This window comes from Argiope bruennichi, chromosome 3 (genome assembly GCF_947563725.1).
Source record: "Argiope bruennichi chromosome 3, qqArgBrue1.1, whole genome shotgun sequence".
Taxonomy (NCBI): Eukaryota; Metazoa; Arthropoda; class Arachnida; order Araneae; family Araneidae; genus Argiope; species Argiope bruennichi.
Window position 1 is genome coordinate 74,240,161 of NC_079153.1, and position 19,044 is coordinate 74,259,204.

A 19,044-nucleotide genomic window follows, 5' to 3' on the forward strand; every position below is an offset into this window, starting at 1 on the left:
AATCAGTTCCATTTACTAGATAATAATACCTGAGTAATATTTATTACACAGTTGCAGTTGCATATGCATTAATTTATATAGTTAAACTAAAAATTATTTGAAAAATATTGCATTAAATATGCAAGTATTCTATATCCTTTGACAACTTAGTACAGCATTCATGCGAAGAAGTTCATTAGCCATTTATTCGTATTCAGAGTTATTTGTAAAATTTCATTAACTTATTACAATTTAAATAAATTGTTTCTTTATTAAATTGTGTACCATGAATGTTAGATCTATATATAGCAAGACACCTGTGTTGATAAAATTTTAATTCCAGTCAAACTGATATTTAATATTTAATTAATATTCATATATTTTGTTTAATTATACAATACTTTTTAAAATAACTAAAAGCATTTATCTATTGTTTGCATATTCACATGAAAAAATTGAAGTTTTGTTAGTGAAAAAGAGAGGGAGAAAATAAAAATTGGGAGGGGAAGAGAAATAAGACATTTATAGAGATATCCAAAATCTATGTGAATTGTGCTGCCATCTATTGTTCAAAGAGTCACATTATTCCTTGTTTTAATACCTCTCGTGCCACTAATTAAATAATCTATTACTTTTATTATTATTATTATTATTACTTTAGGTTTAATAAAATATTCTTATTATATTAATTAATTAATACTTTAGGTAAAGAATAAAGTATTCTAAAAAATTGCAAAGAATCAGAATTTAAATATTTATCAAAGATTAATGAATATCAAAATTGAATTCCTTTTTTTTAACAGCTTAAATGTAAATAATATTCAGAATTTTTTTTAAAAAAAATCGAATGCTACGTTTATATTAGCAAGTATTAATCTGTGAGACAGAAATTTATTATTATGAAGTAAATAGCTAGATTCATATGTATAAAAGAATTTTTTAAATATTTTTCACAATAACTTTTCAATCGTTTTAGATAATATTACAATAGATCAATATATTAATCAATTTAATTTTGGTGTACAGAAGTAACAACTATTACTGAAGAACAGTTGAATTAAACCTTTTTGAAGCATTTTAAATAAAATTAAAAATGCTATTGAGCCTTTAAATATAAATTTATTATTCTTAACATGAATCTTATCTGATAACCAAATAAAATATATAAAAAATAAGAATTAAAAAAAATCTATTTTCTTGAGGGTTTTTTCCACCCATTCTCTCAAAACTTCATATAGTTTAGTAACTTTATTTAGTTATTTTTTTAATTGCTATAACAATTTTTTGAATTGCGATAAAAGAATTTAGTTCAGGGAAAGATTTACCATCATATTGGATTATTTCATTCTAATATTAGTGAAGAGCAATACTTAGCACAAATCTGGTGCTTCATTGACAAGAGACAAAAAAGTCAATGAAACTGAAACCAGTAAATAAAATGGTCCCAAAAGATCCTTTGGAATAATTCAACAGTACCGCAATTTACTGCAATAGTAACATTTAATAAATTAAATATTCTGCCAATTTCCACTTTTAATGAACTGTAAAATATCGAAATGAAATCTATATCAATTTAAATGACGTTGGCAATGAAGTTAATGATACAATCTTCAAACAGTTGGCCAAGTGGAAGCTATTTCTATTTCAATTAACAGAAAAATGATCGTAGAATAATATATTTATTCAAGATGAAAAAAATTGATAAATGAAAATATTACCATTTGCCACTTCATTCTATTCTCTTTTAGAGGGGAAGTCATATCACTGAATCTCCGACCCGCCCGAAGCACACGTTTAATAAATACTGAATGACCAGGCCGCCGCTACAGCAACACTGTCGGGAACTGTGGTTAAGTCCTAAGGGCCATCCATGGTACAACTCTTCCCTATCTATGGAAGTACGTCCCCTCATCGATGGAAGGAGCCAGACCCCCACCTTTTCGTGTACCTTCCAGGGTAGAGAGATGCGAGATCCAACTACCATGACAGAAGCATCTCATCTTCATTTCGAGGTGAAATCCCCCGGGAATTTTTGGAGAGGAACTTGGGATACAGAGGATATCAAATTGATATGAGTCCAACAGAACGAAGCAGTATCATTTTGATTCAGGTTTTTAAATTTTATTTGGCAATCCATTAGGGATTCGTCATAAAACCCTTCGAAAGGTATAAAGGTTTTAAACAATATCACTTAAATTTTAAATAATCGCAATCATTCAATTCGCCTACGAATATCACGTACATTTAGCTTATGGAATTATTATATAACATATACTAAAAACCAATATTCAGGAAATTTTCAAAACTTTTTGAGAGTAGAAAAATTAATTTTCAATTTTCTAGTAAATTAATATTTATATTTCAATTTTAAATTTATGTAAAATTTCTTGTGTTATTAAGTAAGTACAAAGATAATCTAACAGTTTTGTTGAAATAAGCAACTTATTCAAATATTAAAGAGAATTCAGAGATTTTTTTAAATTTTAAATTCTATCGAAAATAAGAAAATTAAAAATTAACATTAAAAGCTCATTTATTTTAGAGGGAAAATGTATTTCTTTTTACAGAATTATATGAAACAAAAATCTAATGGCATTTATATCACAAGTTTGCTTACAATATACCGTAAACCCTTCAAAATATGAATTGATCCATTATTTCATGCCTCAAATGCTGCTTTCTGAATATAAAATGTATCTGATGAATATAATGGAAAATGAAAGTATAAATGTATTTCTATTTTTCAGGTTTTTCCAAAAGTAATATAAATATATCAAATTTTTAATCTTTATAAATTTTAACTTCAGTTTTTAATTTTTATAAAGCATGGCTTTAAGCTTTTAACATTTAATTATATTTAAGGCTTTGTTTAGCTACGTTTTTATCTAGTAATGTACTCTTATATAGCACCAATAATATGAACAAATCCAGCGTGACTGGTCTTCCCGAAATTTTCTCGCATAACTCTCCAATAAAGACTTTATTCCTCTTCCTTTACATAACACTGTGAACCGTGGATAAGGTCACGAATTCCTTGCATGGCATTGGTAAACTAAAGTTACGAAATATAGATGCTTGGAGTGAATCTAGCACTTTTGCTGAATATATATTTTCAACGACTTTTTCTGGCTGATTGATATCTAACTTTGACACAAAACTACAGTTGTAGTCACAAGATACCATATCGAATTCATTAATTTAAGTTATTGTGTTTATATATTTGCAAAAGTACAGATCTAAAGATGGTCAAACGTTTAACAAATTTGATTAAAAATTTTATTAATTTCTATATTTTAGATATTATCCTGCGTGCTAAATATTATATATCTAGCTCTTTTGCGTTTTGTAGTTATCGAGTTCAGGAATATTTGGACAACCGGATAGACAGACATCCTGTGAATTAATTTTGTTTAAAATTTAATAGAAATCTACAAATTTAATCTACAGTTCACACGTCAAATTTCAGCAGTTTATTTAAAAGTATTTTTGAATTATCGTGTTTAGAGACAGACAGACATAATGTCAAAAATTTATTTTTCGGACTCGGGGGGGGGGCAGAACCATCAGAATTTTGAATTTCTTTGAAGATTACAATGCATTCTTCTTTCTTTGAAATTTCTTATTTACTTCGTGTAAGTTTAGTTTAGTTATATTAACGACTCGTCGTAAAGCAACACTAGGGATATTTTGGGACGGACCTCGTAATTTTGAAATGCGGTCAGATGGCGAGGACGACACCTGAGCTGGCAACCCTCTCTCCACATCAGCGGGAGGATGTTTGGCATGATGGATTTAACGTGCAACAGACCCCCTTACACGACGGTTTTTTGGTGGAATCGGGTCTCGAACCTGAAACCCTACGGCTCACAAGCCGAGACCTTACCACCAGGCCACCGCGTCCTTTACTTCTTGTAAGAGAAGAAATAAAATCCTTTGATAGCATCGTAAGAGCGTGCATTTCAATGAAATTATTAGAACAAATTAATCACTGTAAAATTGTTATTTTTTAATTTATCAAAATTAAAAAAATGAACGAAAATGAAATGAGTATCAATAAAAGATAATCATTTTTATTATTTTTTATTTTAAACAAATATAAAAACGATTTTTGTGCAATAATATACGCTGATGCTATTGACTAAAAATCACTAAATTATGATTAAGTTTTAATTAAATTCTCTTTAAAATCTAAAATTTTCTTTTCTTGTAAGCACCTATTATCCAAGAAGTAATTATGTACCGAATTTCCTAGGCCAAATGATCTGCTTTATGTAGCAGTTTGAACGACTTTTGCATCATGTATAGAGAGCTTCATGCATATAGCATGATGCAATTTACTGATATCATGGCAGTCTATAATTTTATTTAAAAAAAAAAAAAAAGAATTGTAAGCGGGAAAAAAATCTAGAAAATATTCCGTCAAAATGAACTATAAAAGAATGCTTAGTTCGAATTTTTAATACATTTTTGGATAATATAATCATTTTCAAAAATTATTCAAACAATTCACTATCAACACCTTCAAGCATTTACTGACATACGCGATTGAAAAATCTTCAGAAGAATAAAGGATGTCCGTGGGAACCTCTATGAAGTAATTTATTCTTTTACAATTTTCTCATCTGGATTTGACCTACTGAAAACAAGGTGACAGCATAAAGAAGCTCCGCAACAGCCGGAACTTAAATTAAACGTACTGAATAAACGAGTAATTATGAAGTCATAACCTCAGATTAAGATTTAACTCCTGCATTCTAGGAAGTTCTTGTCCTTTAACCCCACTTAGTTTGCTACCACGTTTCTTTTCTTTTCTTTCTTTCTTTCAATGCATGGGGAATAAGCAAAAACTCTGCAATTGCTGTTTCAGTCACGAAGTAAGAGAATGCAGTTAAGAAAGCCCATAAAACATTTATGTGAAAAAAAATCGTTTTAAAACTGGCTATTTTTAGTACAGGTTTATAGTTTCTCATATTTTGTAGTTCCGTAGCAAGCGAACTTTAAGAGAAACAATTTACGAATCTTTTTTATGAATGTATATTAAAAAAAAGAACATTTATAATTATAAAAATGATATACTTATTTTTAGTAAGATAAAAGAAATTTTTTCCTTGAAAAATTGTTATTTATAAGAATTTTGGAATGCAAAATGACGAAGTGCTGGCGTCCTTGCATAGGGGTAGTGCATCTTCCCCGTGATCTGGGCGTCCCGGGTTCGAATCCCGTTAGGGCATGGTTATTCTTCATCTGTGTTCTATCTGTGAGGTTTGTGAATGCGCCCCCCTGTAAAAAAGGGCTTGTGTAAGCGAATGTGTGAGTTTCATCTTCATATGAGCTAGAAGTCAGACTTCTGCCCTCGGGTGCTCAGGGGTCTTTACCCTCAGAAGATACTGCACCCCCTTTCCGTGGTAATGCGGACACGACATCATCAAAAGGACGAAATAATCTCTGAAGGGTAATTTTTTTTTCACATACTATGATCATTTGTAATGACAGTCTATTGAAAACAGATAAAGTGTTTCCCCCTGAACTTTCTTGTACCCATACGTGTACTATAATGGCCTGTTTAGTATTTGTAGCGTAGTCGAGAGAATCAAATATGCATTTTAGACTTTTTCTTAAAGATCTACCGAGTACATAATCTGATATAAATAGAAGAGTTTGTCCAAGAACTTACAGTTTTTTTTTTTTATTTATTTCACACATTGTGTTTTTTCTTATATATTGAGTTTTCGTATGTATATGATCGATATACTAATAAATAACTTGCTTGGCCATATATAGTAGAACATTCTGGAAGATTTATAATGTTCATCTATTTTTAAATAGCTTATAACATGTACTTAAAAAAAAACAACTTTCTAGCTTGTTTTCAGATATCGCGTTCATATGGACAAATAATTATTTAAATAAAATATTTTTATACCTTTTTTTAAATGAACTAAAAAAGACAAAATAATTTTTTCTAATCCTATACAGATTTATAACCCCATCACAATCTTAAATTTTCCAGACGCTCTGTACGGGGCTATAAAGATGTACGGAGTTAGATGACATTATTTTATAATTTTTAGTACGTTTTAAAAATGTAGTATAATAAACTTTTATTTAAATAATTATTTTCTGATTTTTTTTTTTGTCTTGCGTGTTGAAATTTTGTAAACTATTTTATACAATCTTGCCGATTAGCTTCACCCGATGACAGAATTCGTGCCGAATAGACAAGAAAACACAGTGTAATGTCTTGAGAAGGAAAACATAGTTTTAAAAACGCACAAGACATTTATTCACAGTCATAGACAGAAATAAAAGACAGGTTTAACATTTTAAAATCCTCTGGGGCTTTCAAAACCAAACCAATTTAAAATCGCTAAATATAAAGAGTTCAGGATCCGGCTATCACACAGAGCAAAGACCAAAGTCTCTCTCTCTCGTCTCATCCTTTCTTTTTATATCATCGAAGCCCAGCTCTCTTCAGTTGAAGTTCCAATAAGTCCGAAGAACAAATTCGGCTCTAGAGCGACTTGATTTCAATTGAGCGGAGGACGGTTCAACAGCATTGCATTATCTTTCAGTTCTGAATTGTATTTAAATTTTCAAATATCTAGCTCATTGGGAAGTTAATTTAAAATCGATTGCAAAATTTATACCCAACAGACAAACAAGGAAGCGTGGTAAGAACAGACAAATCATCTTACAATTAATTCTTTGATGAATTTGGTCCAAACTTTTACACAGATCTATAATTTTAATATTAGAATCATAGACCAAATGTGATCTATCCTTCTCGTTGTGTTTTTGAATTCATATTTGTATATGTATGTCGACGGGCAAACAGTTCTGAGTTCAAGCTCCGAACAAATATAGCAGGCAATATTTGTGCCGATATCCTACTTTTCAATCTGCCTCTCTATATGAACTTGATGACGTTAATTTACGATGGCAGATTTTGCGCGATAATTCAACTTTATAGCGTTTGCATTTGATTCGAACCCGCGATCATGTTGTTTGTTGTTTCTTATGGCACTTGGCAAGGACAAGCCCGCTGTTACGAAAACAGCGATTTAAGCCGGAGGGGGAGCGTCTCTTGTTTTTATAGTAGCGCCAACTAGGGCCAAGAGTACGACTTTGCTACTCAAGCATCACTCATTCACTTGCACAACCCCTTTTTACAGGAGGGCATATTCACATATCTCACAGATAGAACAACGGAAGAACAACCATGTTCAAACTGGGAATCGAACCCGGGACGCCCAGATATCGGGGAAGACGCGCTACCCCTATGCCAGGACGCCGGCTACCCGCGATCATTCGATCATCAACAGATTTCGCTAGGATCTTAATGATTTTTCTGGTCACATATAAGTTTCCAATCGGAATATTTCAAGTTCGAAACTCGATTCCATTAACATTTGTTGTGTGATCTTGTGTAAGCTAAACATGATTTTGAAGATCAAATGTTATCTTGTTGGTATGGTACGGAAGTTGTATCAAGTATCAATCTTAGTATCTGAATACAGTTCAAAATAATGAGTGCAAACCAGCGGCAGTAGCATCACTGGAACTTTCTAGCATATTCTCTATTAAAGATACTATCCCTTTCCCACCGCATGAAAATTGCGGAGATTGAATAAAACTTCACAACGCCACCTGCTCAGACTCTGATTTTCAGATCACTACATATGAGCGTTTCGTATTTAATAAGACAGAGAAAAAAATTTTGGATACCTTTTTTTTTCAACTGACTGAAACCAAAATTTGACACAAGGCTGTAATTTTAATTATAAAATCTCATACCAAATTTCGTTAATCTAAATCGTTGATGAGTTACGACGTTTACATACAAGTGAATGTACAGACAGACAGATGAGCAAACAATATAGGATATGGTTCGAAATTTGATAATCGATATTTTAGGTGCGGACACTATGTGCCAAATTTCATCTAACCTAGCTGTTTAAGTTTTGTACTTATCGTGTTCTCTTTCTACAGACAGACAAACTTCGTAGAAATTTATTTACCACAGAATTTGACAAAAATCTTCAAATTTAGTGCTAGAACCACATAAAAGATTTCAACTTTCGTAAAAACGTTTTTGAGTTGTCGTGTTTATAGAAAAACAACTAAAAGACGTAATAGTTTTCGGACCCATGGAAGTCTGATACATGGAGATTCGTCAAAATCCCTTTCTCTCTCTCTCTTTTTTTAGTTACAATATTTTCTCTTCATATGTGAGACAATAACAGTTCTTCTGTTTTTTCAAAAGAGAAAAATAATATAATTAAACTAAACCGAGATCTTTCAGCATATATGCTTGTGCTTTTTTTTCCGAGTTCGAATCCTAATCTTTTTAGGATTGTTTTTAATCACCATGGCTTTCGAGCGGCAACCTTGCAGAAATTTCTGGAAGAGAATGTCGAATTAACTGAAACTGTCTTTATACTGACAGAGCAATACCTTTGATGAGTTTTTCCTTCGCAGTTTATTGCTTGATATCTTCTGTAGCGTTGATATAACTTTAAGTGATTTCAATATGTTTAACTGAATTTCACGTAGCCTTTGTTAGTTCTGTGGCGTGAAGATAATATATTTAGGTTCTTTTGTCTTTTGGCACGGTATTGCAACTAGGGCTATCGAATAATAAAAAGGTAAGTTATTTTCTTTGTTCAAGTATGGCGATATTTTTTTTTTCATTTTTGAATTTTGAATGAGATTTTTGCGTATTGTTTTTGCTTTATTTAAGAGTTTAGAGGTCATTATTAAACGGAATTTTTGAAAGCCTATTCATTTGCTCTAAATGAAATTCTATATGCAGAAAACATTTAAGGAAAAAGAACTAGTTAACTGTCCTTTAGTCTTAGTATTGTTATGAATGTTATACTGCTTCCTTATCCACGTGAACTTTAAAGTCAGAAAACTTTTTCATTTGCTATACTTATGACGACTTTTTGAAATGAGCTTGAGTATTTTTATTTTAAATACATTTTTGTTTTTGTGTATGCATTTTTATGCAAATGTGGGAATAGTTTTTACTTCATAGTTTCTTTCCTAATTTAAATATCTTTTCTCGCAATTATGCTTTAGTATTTCTTTTATTTTTTTTTCTTTAAACATTAAAGAAATTATAAAGTAATTATTTTTCTAAAATTTGAAAAAATGTAAGTTCTATTTGCTACTTAAATACCGTAAATATGTTCATGTGTTTCTATATTAGTGTTTGTATCTGTGTGGTTGTCTTATCGATAGTAATTCCTTAAGTATGAAATGAGCAAATCTGTATTTTTTTGTGTATGTCATCTTTAATAAAGGTGACGTTTTCATACCGATTCAACCGTTCAACAGCCGTGATAGTTACAGGTACGGGGATACGAGAAGGTATTTTCTATACTTTCCTTGACATGTCAGTGACATTGCTGGAAATAATTCAAAAAGGATTATTAATAGAAATTGAAAGGCATCCACATTAATGACCCTCGCTCCTCTTTGCGACAAACTTGGTCGGGAAGGTTTTGAAAAATCTAAATTTTTGATTCTATTAGTATTAGGACCCGAGATCGAGAGATTCTTCTGAAAAGTTTCATACTTGTTGTGAACTTTTCAAAGCCGAATGGTTAGGTTTAATGGCGAAAGAGACAATGGACTATATTGCTCCAAACAACTATTTGGTTCTGAATGAAACCGCATAGGGGTATAGCAACCGAAGCAAATACAACACAATAAAAATTTTCAGCAAAATCATTAAAACTTGATGTAAATTTATAAAATCAACATTAAATAAAACCTATATAAAATTATAGAAACCAGTATCTTTGAAAAACCAAAAAACCTGTTGAGGAGGTTATCCCACTAATTATTTGCTTATAAAAGATGAAGAGCTAGAATGAGAATTCTGTTATCGAATAGTTGGTATTCTGTATGCATTACGACTGTGATTCTGCTGTCAGTCCTTCATTTGTAGGCGCTGCATAATCAAAAATGGTTTTAGCGCCAGTAAACTTCATCAAACTCAAACCCTTCATTTGTATGTGGAATGAAACTCATTTGCCATTATAATGTCTTTTACATTAAATCATTAGTCTCCAGGTGATTCCCATAATATCTATATGTAGATTAGATAATGCAATTTCTGTTTTTTCGTTCATTCATTACAGTTTAAATTTTTCTTGCAGAATATTTACATTAAAATCGGGATTATTTGTAATACAATAACAATTTATACATCTTTCAAGGTATTGATATAAAACTGCGCATAAAAGATGGATAATCGAAATTTCTATGTATAATTTTTATTAAGAGTTTCGATGCAACTGATGCAAAATTCATTTAGTAAATATCATTCAAAATTTCTTAAGCTAATATTAATATGTACTATATTGAACTGAAAACGATAATTAAACTTCACCTTGCGTAAAAATACTTGCATATACTGAGTAATTATTCACTTTGATTTGTGTATGCATGCACGCTTTTAATTAAAGTTTTTTAATCGTAATTCGGCATGCAGGTTGTTTGAGAATTAAGTAAACATAATGAATTGTACTGAAATTTTCTGAATGGTTTTTCACTAGTGTTTTAGCAAATAAAAGGCTGTTTTTCTTTGCACCTTTAAAGCGACGAAGAATAGCTTCATTGTTCATCTTCTCTTAAATTAAATGAGAGGAGAAAGTTGTTACATCTCAACATTCTAGGAAAAATTCTGAATAAGGTAGAAAATTTGAGTATTTTAGAAAGGTGGAAAACGATGCACAAGCTTTATATAAAGGGAGTACTTTATCATTTGAATAGTTGTGAATGAATCGGAATACACGAGTTTTTCATATTCTTTAATGTTTGACAAAATATTTAAGGAATCTTATAAGTTTTACCGAAATTTGCTTAACTACTTTTTAGACTATTTTTTAATGGTTTTTAATCTTTATTTTTAAGTATTGGAGAGATATTAAAATGTTTGCGGATGTGTTTTAATGAACCGTAAATGGGAAATAGCTTAAGAAATTCAAATTCATATTATCAATTTTTTTAACCAAAAAGTATTTAAGGACAAAATGATTGTGCAGCGCCTTAAATAAATTCTTATTAGCTATATAAGCAGACCAGGTTCGAATTTTTTAAATGCTCCGACTAAAATGTGACCAAACAACCGATTCAACAGATGGCTTCGAGTTATGTATTCTGGGTTGTAAAATGGGTATTGTACATTTGTCACGGTTCAATTTTTGCTGGATGGGTACGTGGTGTAAATGTCTTATGCAACAAGTAATATAATTTTTTAAAGTCAATTCCTACTTTCGCAAGAACTGAACTCGAATTCTTCAACTTCACGTGAAAAATACTGAAATCCTTGCATTTTACCGATTGAGCTACTGCCTGTTGATTTCAGTTTTCATTACAAACTGCTAAAACTCTATTTAAAGTATTAAAAATTTAATTTAATAATTAATGAATTAATATTTTAAAAAAACTGTATTAACGTCAAGTATAAACCACTACAAGTTTAAAAAAATGTATTTGAACTTGAGTAGATGAATAAAAAGTATTTTACTAACGATTGAAAATTGGAGCAAGATATGTAAATATATATAGGGAGAGTGTGAACTAATAGTAGGAATTGAAAATAGTAAAAATATATTTAAAAAAAGTACCTGATGGAATGGGGAAGTAGACGCAAGTAAACTCATTTCTTAGATATATTTAATGAGAACGAAATGCAAAATACAAAAATTCTTTTGTATGAATTATTTTTTTATTGAAACATGATTATTTGCACCAAACGATTTTTAAATCTCATTGCTTTTTAGAAAGATTGGAATACCAAACGATATTTAAAATGTGCCAAGATAATCTTTTTCTCAAATTATTTATAGAACTAAGCCCTACAAGTGGTATTTCGAAAGTAAATTAAACGTTTACAATGCTTTCATTTAATTAGAATGACAGCACTAAAAATGATTTATTATACGAATGAAAAAATCGGATATTTATTTAAAAATACATCTTTCAATTGTCGCGAAGTCTGTCCTAAAAGCTTTCTTGTGTGAGCAAAATTTGAAGAAAATATCTGAATTTTTACACTTATAAGCAATTTGTTTCACTTTTATTTATAGTTATATTTAATTTGTATATAATCATAAATATAAGAAACTACTTCATGCCTTTTTTTAAATGTTATCTATTAATAAAAACTGAATTGTATCTAAATGGATACGAGTTGAAGTCCATTGTCTCATTATAATCAATATTTTTAGATCTAATCCGTAATTGCTACTGTGAAGTTTAATTCCCAACATCTTCACTTTTAGTACTTACAACTTAATGTTTAATTTAAATGTTACCTTTAAAATGTTCAATTAGATTTGTCTATTTTATGTTAATTATAGAATTTTGGATTAAATTTTTCAATTACTAAGTGAATATATAAAACTTGGTTCTATTTTAAATCTTCGAAATAATGAACACAATTTCTTCTTTTCAGTTCCAATACTTCGCAGGAAAGTGATGCAATCTGAAGAAGGAACAAACATCTAAATGCTTCTGCTCAACATTCCAGAAAGTGTTGATGGCTTTCAAGATATAAGAATGGCGTCTCTTACACAGTATTGCAGCAAATTGGAGGATCGTAAACAAGCACTGGTGCAAAATGTTTGTGTAACAGAACATTCATGTTTTAGTAATGGAAGTAGTTTACTTTCTCCCTTCAGTAACAATGGACTAAACCAAGTAAGATCTTTCAGAATTTTCGTCGATATATATCTGCTTGTTCAAAACTTTCGGATAGTTTAAAATGGTAAAAATGGATAAAATAATGAACTTTAATTGCCAGCTTTAAAGTATTTTGGAGATGATGCAATGGAAAAATTCTTTAAGTGTGGGGGGGGGGGGTTGAAAGGAAGATCAGTTTCTGCCATTTGGTCGGTAGCACTTTGATGGATTATAGGAATTTAAGATTTCTGATAAAGAAATTCACGATTTTTGCAGAAGTCTTTGATAATTTATACAAATGCTAATTTATACAAATGCTAATTAATTTAATCTTTATAATCAAATTTGAGAAGTTTTGTTCAAAGAGTTCTAGTAAAATCCAGATTTCCTTTTTTAGAAATGACCAAACTAAGGCTACCAATATGCTATGACATATGAAGAGAATTTAAACAATACTAAAATTCAACAATGAGGTTTATCGATTAAATTCTTTTACATTTTAAAATAGGAATAAAATTCTAAAATTTTGAAGAAATGCTTTTGGTTATATTTATGGAACGCTTTTGAGCATTCTGAAACGCTTTTGAGCATTCTGAAAAAGTTAAAATTTAAGTAATGAAATGACCTGGAATGCTTTGGTTTTGACTTGATCGTATCCATGCACAATACGGAAGATTTCTCATTGATTTGTAAGTTTTTTTTAAAAAAGCGTCACTTTGGGCCTTCTGATCCTGTTTATCGATATAATCCAAAATTTGACACTGATCTCATTTTGATACGACTATACACCCAATTTTTATTTAGATTGTTTCTGGTATCGCGTTCACCTGCGTACACGCGCGCTCACGAAGAGCTACAATATATTTTCAATTTAAGTCATAAACTAAAATCCGTACATTTTGCTTGTTGCTTACGAATTATCGCATTAACATTTATACAAACAGAAATATCATTAAACACGCCTTCTGAGATTACTTGTAGATTTGGTACAGATACAAATCAAAAGTTCTAGTGATAAAATCATCGTTAATTTCCTCTAATTTGTTGCATTGTTCATTTGACGTATTCACGCGCGCAATGACGTTTAGGCATACAATCAACAGATTTTATCCAAGACAGAATTTTATTTGACAGAAATGCACAATTTGGTTCTACCGACTGTTTAATGAATTTCTTCCGTTTAATTTGTTGCGCTTCGGAATTGTAGAAATTGCACAAAAATTCTCTGAACGTTTTCCAAACTTGGGAATAATTAAAACGCGAATACAAAAAATCTCGAAGTTGAATCTCGCGAAAATTTAACTATATTAATGGGTTTCACATTGATTTTAAACTGGAATAGGGAAAAGTACTTTTAATGTTGATTTTTTCCCCTTTGAATCGTTCAACCCTTATTTTAATTTTCGCAACGATTGGACATTTTATTGGTAGAGATAAATGAGAGTATAACGAATTAGATGCCGGAAAAGATTTTTGAAACTCGTATAATAGAACTTAATTAATCTCAAACGAAATATTTTATCAGAACTCGTTACTTCAGTGAAGGATCAGTTTTTCACTCGGGTACCTAATTTTCAATTAAATTATTTGGGTAGTATGCAATGTCTATTTTGGACACGTTTTCCGTAATTGAATTTCGATAACATATCTAAAACTAATTTTTTGGATACTGATGTCTGAAAGCGTTACTATGGACTGGAAAGCATGCATCAAAAAGGAACCCAGCTATGATGCAGGCTTTTTAATTTTAAGACGTGGTAAGCAACAATTTCAGACATTTTCCAGAAAAATATCCATATAATCAATAGGAAAAGTAATTTTTTAAAAATATTGATTAAACAATTTAGGAGTATCTTTGTAATTGTCACGATCTAAAAATTAAAAGTAAGCAAATCTTTCATCGAAAAGAGAATTTTTGATTCGTTCATAAATTTGTGATTTTCTTTGAAGCAATTCTATTGATAAATTTAATATTGAAACTTTGCCTTATCGAGATATAGATCTAAAAATGTTTGTCAAAGAAAATATTTTGTAGTCAGGCTTTGTAGAAAAAGCAATTGCTATTCGAAGTGTTTTGGTATTTCAAATCCATAAAAATTTATTCTTTGACTTTTCAGAATCTTATAGGTAACTTGGCATGCGATATACAAAGAATTAATCTTTTTTTCTGGACCAATATGCGTTCTTTAGTGTCCTTTGTTTGAAAGTGTCCATATAAAGTGCCATTTGTTCCTTCGTGCTAGGTGGGGTTGGTCTTCGGCTGCCCCATCAAGTTTCCGGCCTTGTCTCTGTCAGGCCTAGGTTGGAGTATTGCTTACACATGCAAAGGATTTGTTCTTATGGGACAAAAATGAAAGTTGAAAAATATTAATGGTAAGATAAAAGTAGTACGGAATTGCTTCAGGTCAAATGCTGAGTGATGAAGGTGCAGATAGGAACTAATTTTTTGAATCCTTTCTTTGTTTTAAATTTAGAGTACTATCCGGTACATTATGCTAAGACATATGTAGAGGAAATGCTTTGTTCTGTATTGAGTAACAGTATGCGGGTTGAAAACTGCATGTGCAATTTGAGGTTTGTAAATAGTGTCGTTGGGTAATGTTTTGAAGCACAAGAATGATAGATGGGGACTGCACATATAATATGGATGGTTTGCAGTATTCGGAATAAGAATTATGGATAGTAGTAGTGGCTTACAAAGTGAGAATTTTGGAGTGCGAAAATTGACAACTGAAACTTAGTGTGGGATGCATGAAATCCGGGCAATGAGACAGGCTGTGATGAAAGAATTACTAGGAGAGGTAAATGAGAATTTCGGTATGATGAATTGTAGAAATGATTACGTGGGGATGTTTGAGATGCATAGAGCATATTATTTCTTGATGGAATCGGTAATACTTGTTGGAAGTGCTGCCGGCTTTTTTTTGGCATGGGCAATGCTTGTTGGAAGTGCTGCTGGCTTTTTTTTGGCATGGGCAATGCTTGTTGGAAGTGATGCTGGCTTTTTTTTCTGGCATGGGCAATGCTTGTCGGGAGTGATGCTGGCTTTTTTTTTGTTTGGCATGGACAAGGCTTGTCGGGAGTGATGCTGGCTTTTTTTTTGTTTGGCATGGACAAGGCTTGTCGGGAGTGATGCTGGCTTTTTTTTGTTTGGCATGGGCAATGCTTGTCGGGAGTGATGCTGGCTTTTTTTTTGTTTGGCATGGGCAATGCTTGTCGGGAGTGATGCTGGCTTTTTTTTTGTTTGGCATGGGCAATGCTTGTCGGGAGTGATGCTGGCTTTTTTTTGTTTGGCATGGGCAATGCGTGTGGAGAGTGATGGTTTGTTTGGCATGGGCAATGCGTGTGGAGAGTGATGGTTTGTTTGGCATGGGCAATGCGTGTGGAGAGTGATGGTTTGTTTGGCATGGGCAATGCGTGTGGAGAGTGATGGTTTGTTTGGCATGGGCAATGCGTGTGGAGAGGGATGATGGTTTGTTTGGCATGGGCAATGCGTGTGGAGAGGGATGATGGTTTGTTTGGCATGGGCAATGCGTGTGGAGAGGGATGATGGTTTGTTTGGCATGGGCAATGCGTGTGGAGAGGGATGGTTTGTTTGGCATGGGCAATGCGTGTGGAGAGGGATGGTTTGTTTGGCATGGGCAATGCGTGTGGAGAGGGATGGTTTGTTTGGCATGGGCAATGCGTGTGGAGAGGGATGGTTTGTTGGGCATGGGCAATGCGTGTGGAGAGGGATGGTTTGTTTGGCATGGGCAATGCGTGTGGAGAGGGATGGTTTGTTTGGCATGGGCAATGCGTGTGGAGAGGGATGGTTTGTTTGGCATGGGCAATGCGTGTGGAGAGGGATGGTTTGTTTGGCATGGGCAATGCGTGTGGAGAGGGATGGTTTGTTTGGCATGGGCAATGCGTGTGGAGAGTGATGATGGTTTGTTTGGCATGGGCAATGCGTGTGGAGAGTGATGATGGTTTGTTTGGCATGGGCAATGCGTGTGGAGAGTGATGATGGTTTGTTTGGCATGGGCAATGCGTGTGGAGAGTGATGATGGTTTGTTTGGCATGGGCAATGCGTGTGGAGAGTGATGATGGTTTGTTTGGCATGGGCAATGCGTGTGGAGAGTGATGATGGTTTGTTTGGCATGGGCAATGCGTGTGGAGAGTGATGGTTTGTTTGGCATGGGCAATGCGTGTGGAGAGTGATGATGGTTTGTTTGGCATGGGCAATGCGTGGGGAGAAATGTTCGTGAAATGATAACTGCTGTGGCAGATGACATTTAGAAAATGAATCCTGAAAGCTTAATATGTGAATTTGTTTAATGTGAGTAGTGTATGAATGTGGACTGGATGGGGATCCTGGAAAATGAAGTAAATGTGATGTTGGTTATGGATAATGGGAAAATCCGGCATTCGAAAAGAAATTGTTATGTTTATTGACGTATAATATGCAAAGTGAACTTGAAGTTGTTTCGAGTAGTTTTGATTTTTTTTTTTTTTTTTTTTTTTTGAGAAAGCACTTTCATTCTGTTTTATCATAGGAAATATTCCCATACCTTTTTCAACTATTCTGTTGTGTTTCGCAAGTAACATTCGCTTATTTTCTGCAAATGTATTTACAAATATCGACTATTCAAGACAAATGATTCTTACCGGATTGGAAGGGATTTCTGTTCTTATAAAATCATAGATCTACGAGGATTTTTTTTGTGGCAAAGACTTATTGATGAGGTTTCCTTTTATGAGTAAATTGGTTCATGCCCAAAGTGTAATAGTACAATTTTTTTGACCATAATTGGTTTGTAAGCAATTCATGTCAGATTTTATTATTGAATTTTTAACATTCTGTTTTGATAAATGGAGCCATTTTTCTAAAGTAAAGCTGTTCAGGAATATCAGAATCTTGCACTTCGCTGTCATCCTACTTCTTATTTTAGATATAAGAGCACCGATTACACGGTTCATAATCTTTAGACATCTTTTTTCCCCCCTAAAATTTTATTAGCAACTCTTAATCTTAGTAAAAATTAGAAATAGGAAATTTTAAATCTTTTTTTTTTTTAATTTACTCAGAAAAACGAACACTCAAATTAACTAAGCAGTCAAGAGTTTGTAGTTGCTACATTGTCTAGGATCAGGTTAAAGTTAACATTTATAAAAAATATTCCTCGTTTATTTCTGGGTAGTCAAATACAAAAATTGTCCGATCTATATTTAAAAAAATTTATTGTTTCCTGTGGATTACATCGACGTTTTCTGGAAAATATTTCAAGCAAGCCCTTCCTGGCCACCGGAATTAAAATATATCGAAAATTAAAGTTTATAAGGTTGCTAGGTTCTTTTTCAATGTAACCTTCCAGCGCATGTTAATATTTTTCGACGTCAGTACTCATAAATTAATTTTAGAAACGTGTAATCAAAATATCATTACAGAAAACGTATCCAAAATATTGGCCTAGCGTACTCCCCTTAACGTTAAACTGATAATCAGGTTCCTGAGTGCAAAACTGAGGTTTCACCAAAGCACCGAGGGATAGTGATAAATACTACCTTGGAAAAAAAATTGTAAATTTGATATAAGTTAAGCTCTGATACGATTTTCAAAAAAAAAAAAACAAAAAAAAAAACGAAATCGAATTAGATTTAGATAGCTACTCGTAAACCTCTGTTGGTGAAAAATCCAACTGTCAAGAAGATTTAATCACTCAATCTTTAAGTAAGAAAAAAAATACAATATGAAACTTGAAATATTGACTTTGAATTGGAAAATAATGAAAGTACCTTTCAAAAAGTGGAGATGATATAGAATTTAAAAACCTGCCCTTCTTGAGAATAGCCTTATTTTAATTCAGCATGTAGACGACCGAAGACAAATCTTGAGTACTAGAGCAAATATTAAAGAAAAAAAATTAATAAATATAGCGAAATATTACGGAAATGGGTAATCTTTTCTGTGGATTAGGCAATTTTGGAATATTTGGAGTCAATGGACAGCAAAATACGATGAATACCGTCTTTAATATTGAAATTTGGAATTATAGTTGACATTGGGCCAGAAACTAAAGATCAGTTGTATTTTTAAGATAAAGAAAACCTTTAGGCAGGCGAATCCTGTTCAATTAATTGATAATTACACGTGATAATTATGATCGACTATCTTTATACTGATCGAAAATTATTGGAAACTCCCAATGATATCTTAAGATTGGATATTTTTGCTGTGTATTTAAAAATGCGTCAGTTTTAATAAGAAACGAAAAATTAAGGTAAAGACAGAGTATTTCTGTTATCCATTTTTGAAGATTCGAAGTTTCTAAAACATTACGGGTCAAAGTTAGATGCAAAATCTTGAGATCGATTAAATCTAACATTTTACAT

General features: G+C 32.0%; 1 protein-coding gene across 1 annotated transcript; it reads right to left on the reverse strand.

The window, feature by feature from the left end:
- Nucleotides 1-15,348: 15,348 nt before the first annotated feature.
- LOC129962880 (arginine-glutamic acid dipeptide repeats protein-like) lies at nucleotides 15,349-16,890 on the reverse strand. The gene has a single exon (XM_056076881.1). The coding sequence runs from the start codon at nucleotides 16,888-16,890 to the stop codon at nucleotides 15,349-15,351; it is 1,542 nt and encodes a 513-aa protein (XP_055932856.1).
- Nucleotides 16,891-19,044: the final 2,154 nt, after the last annotated feature.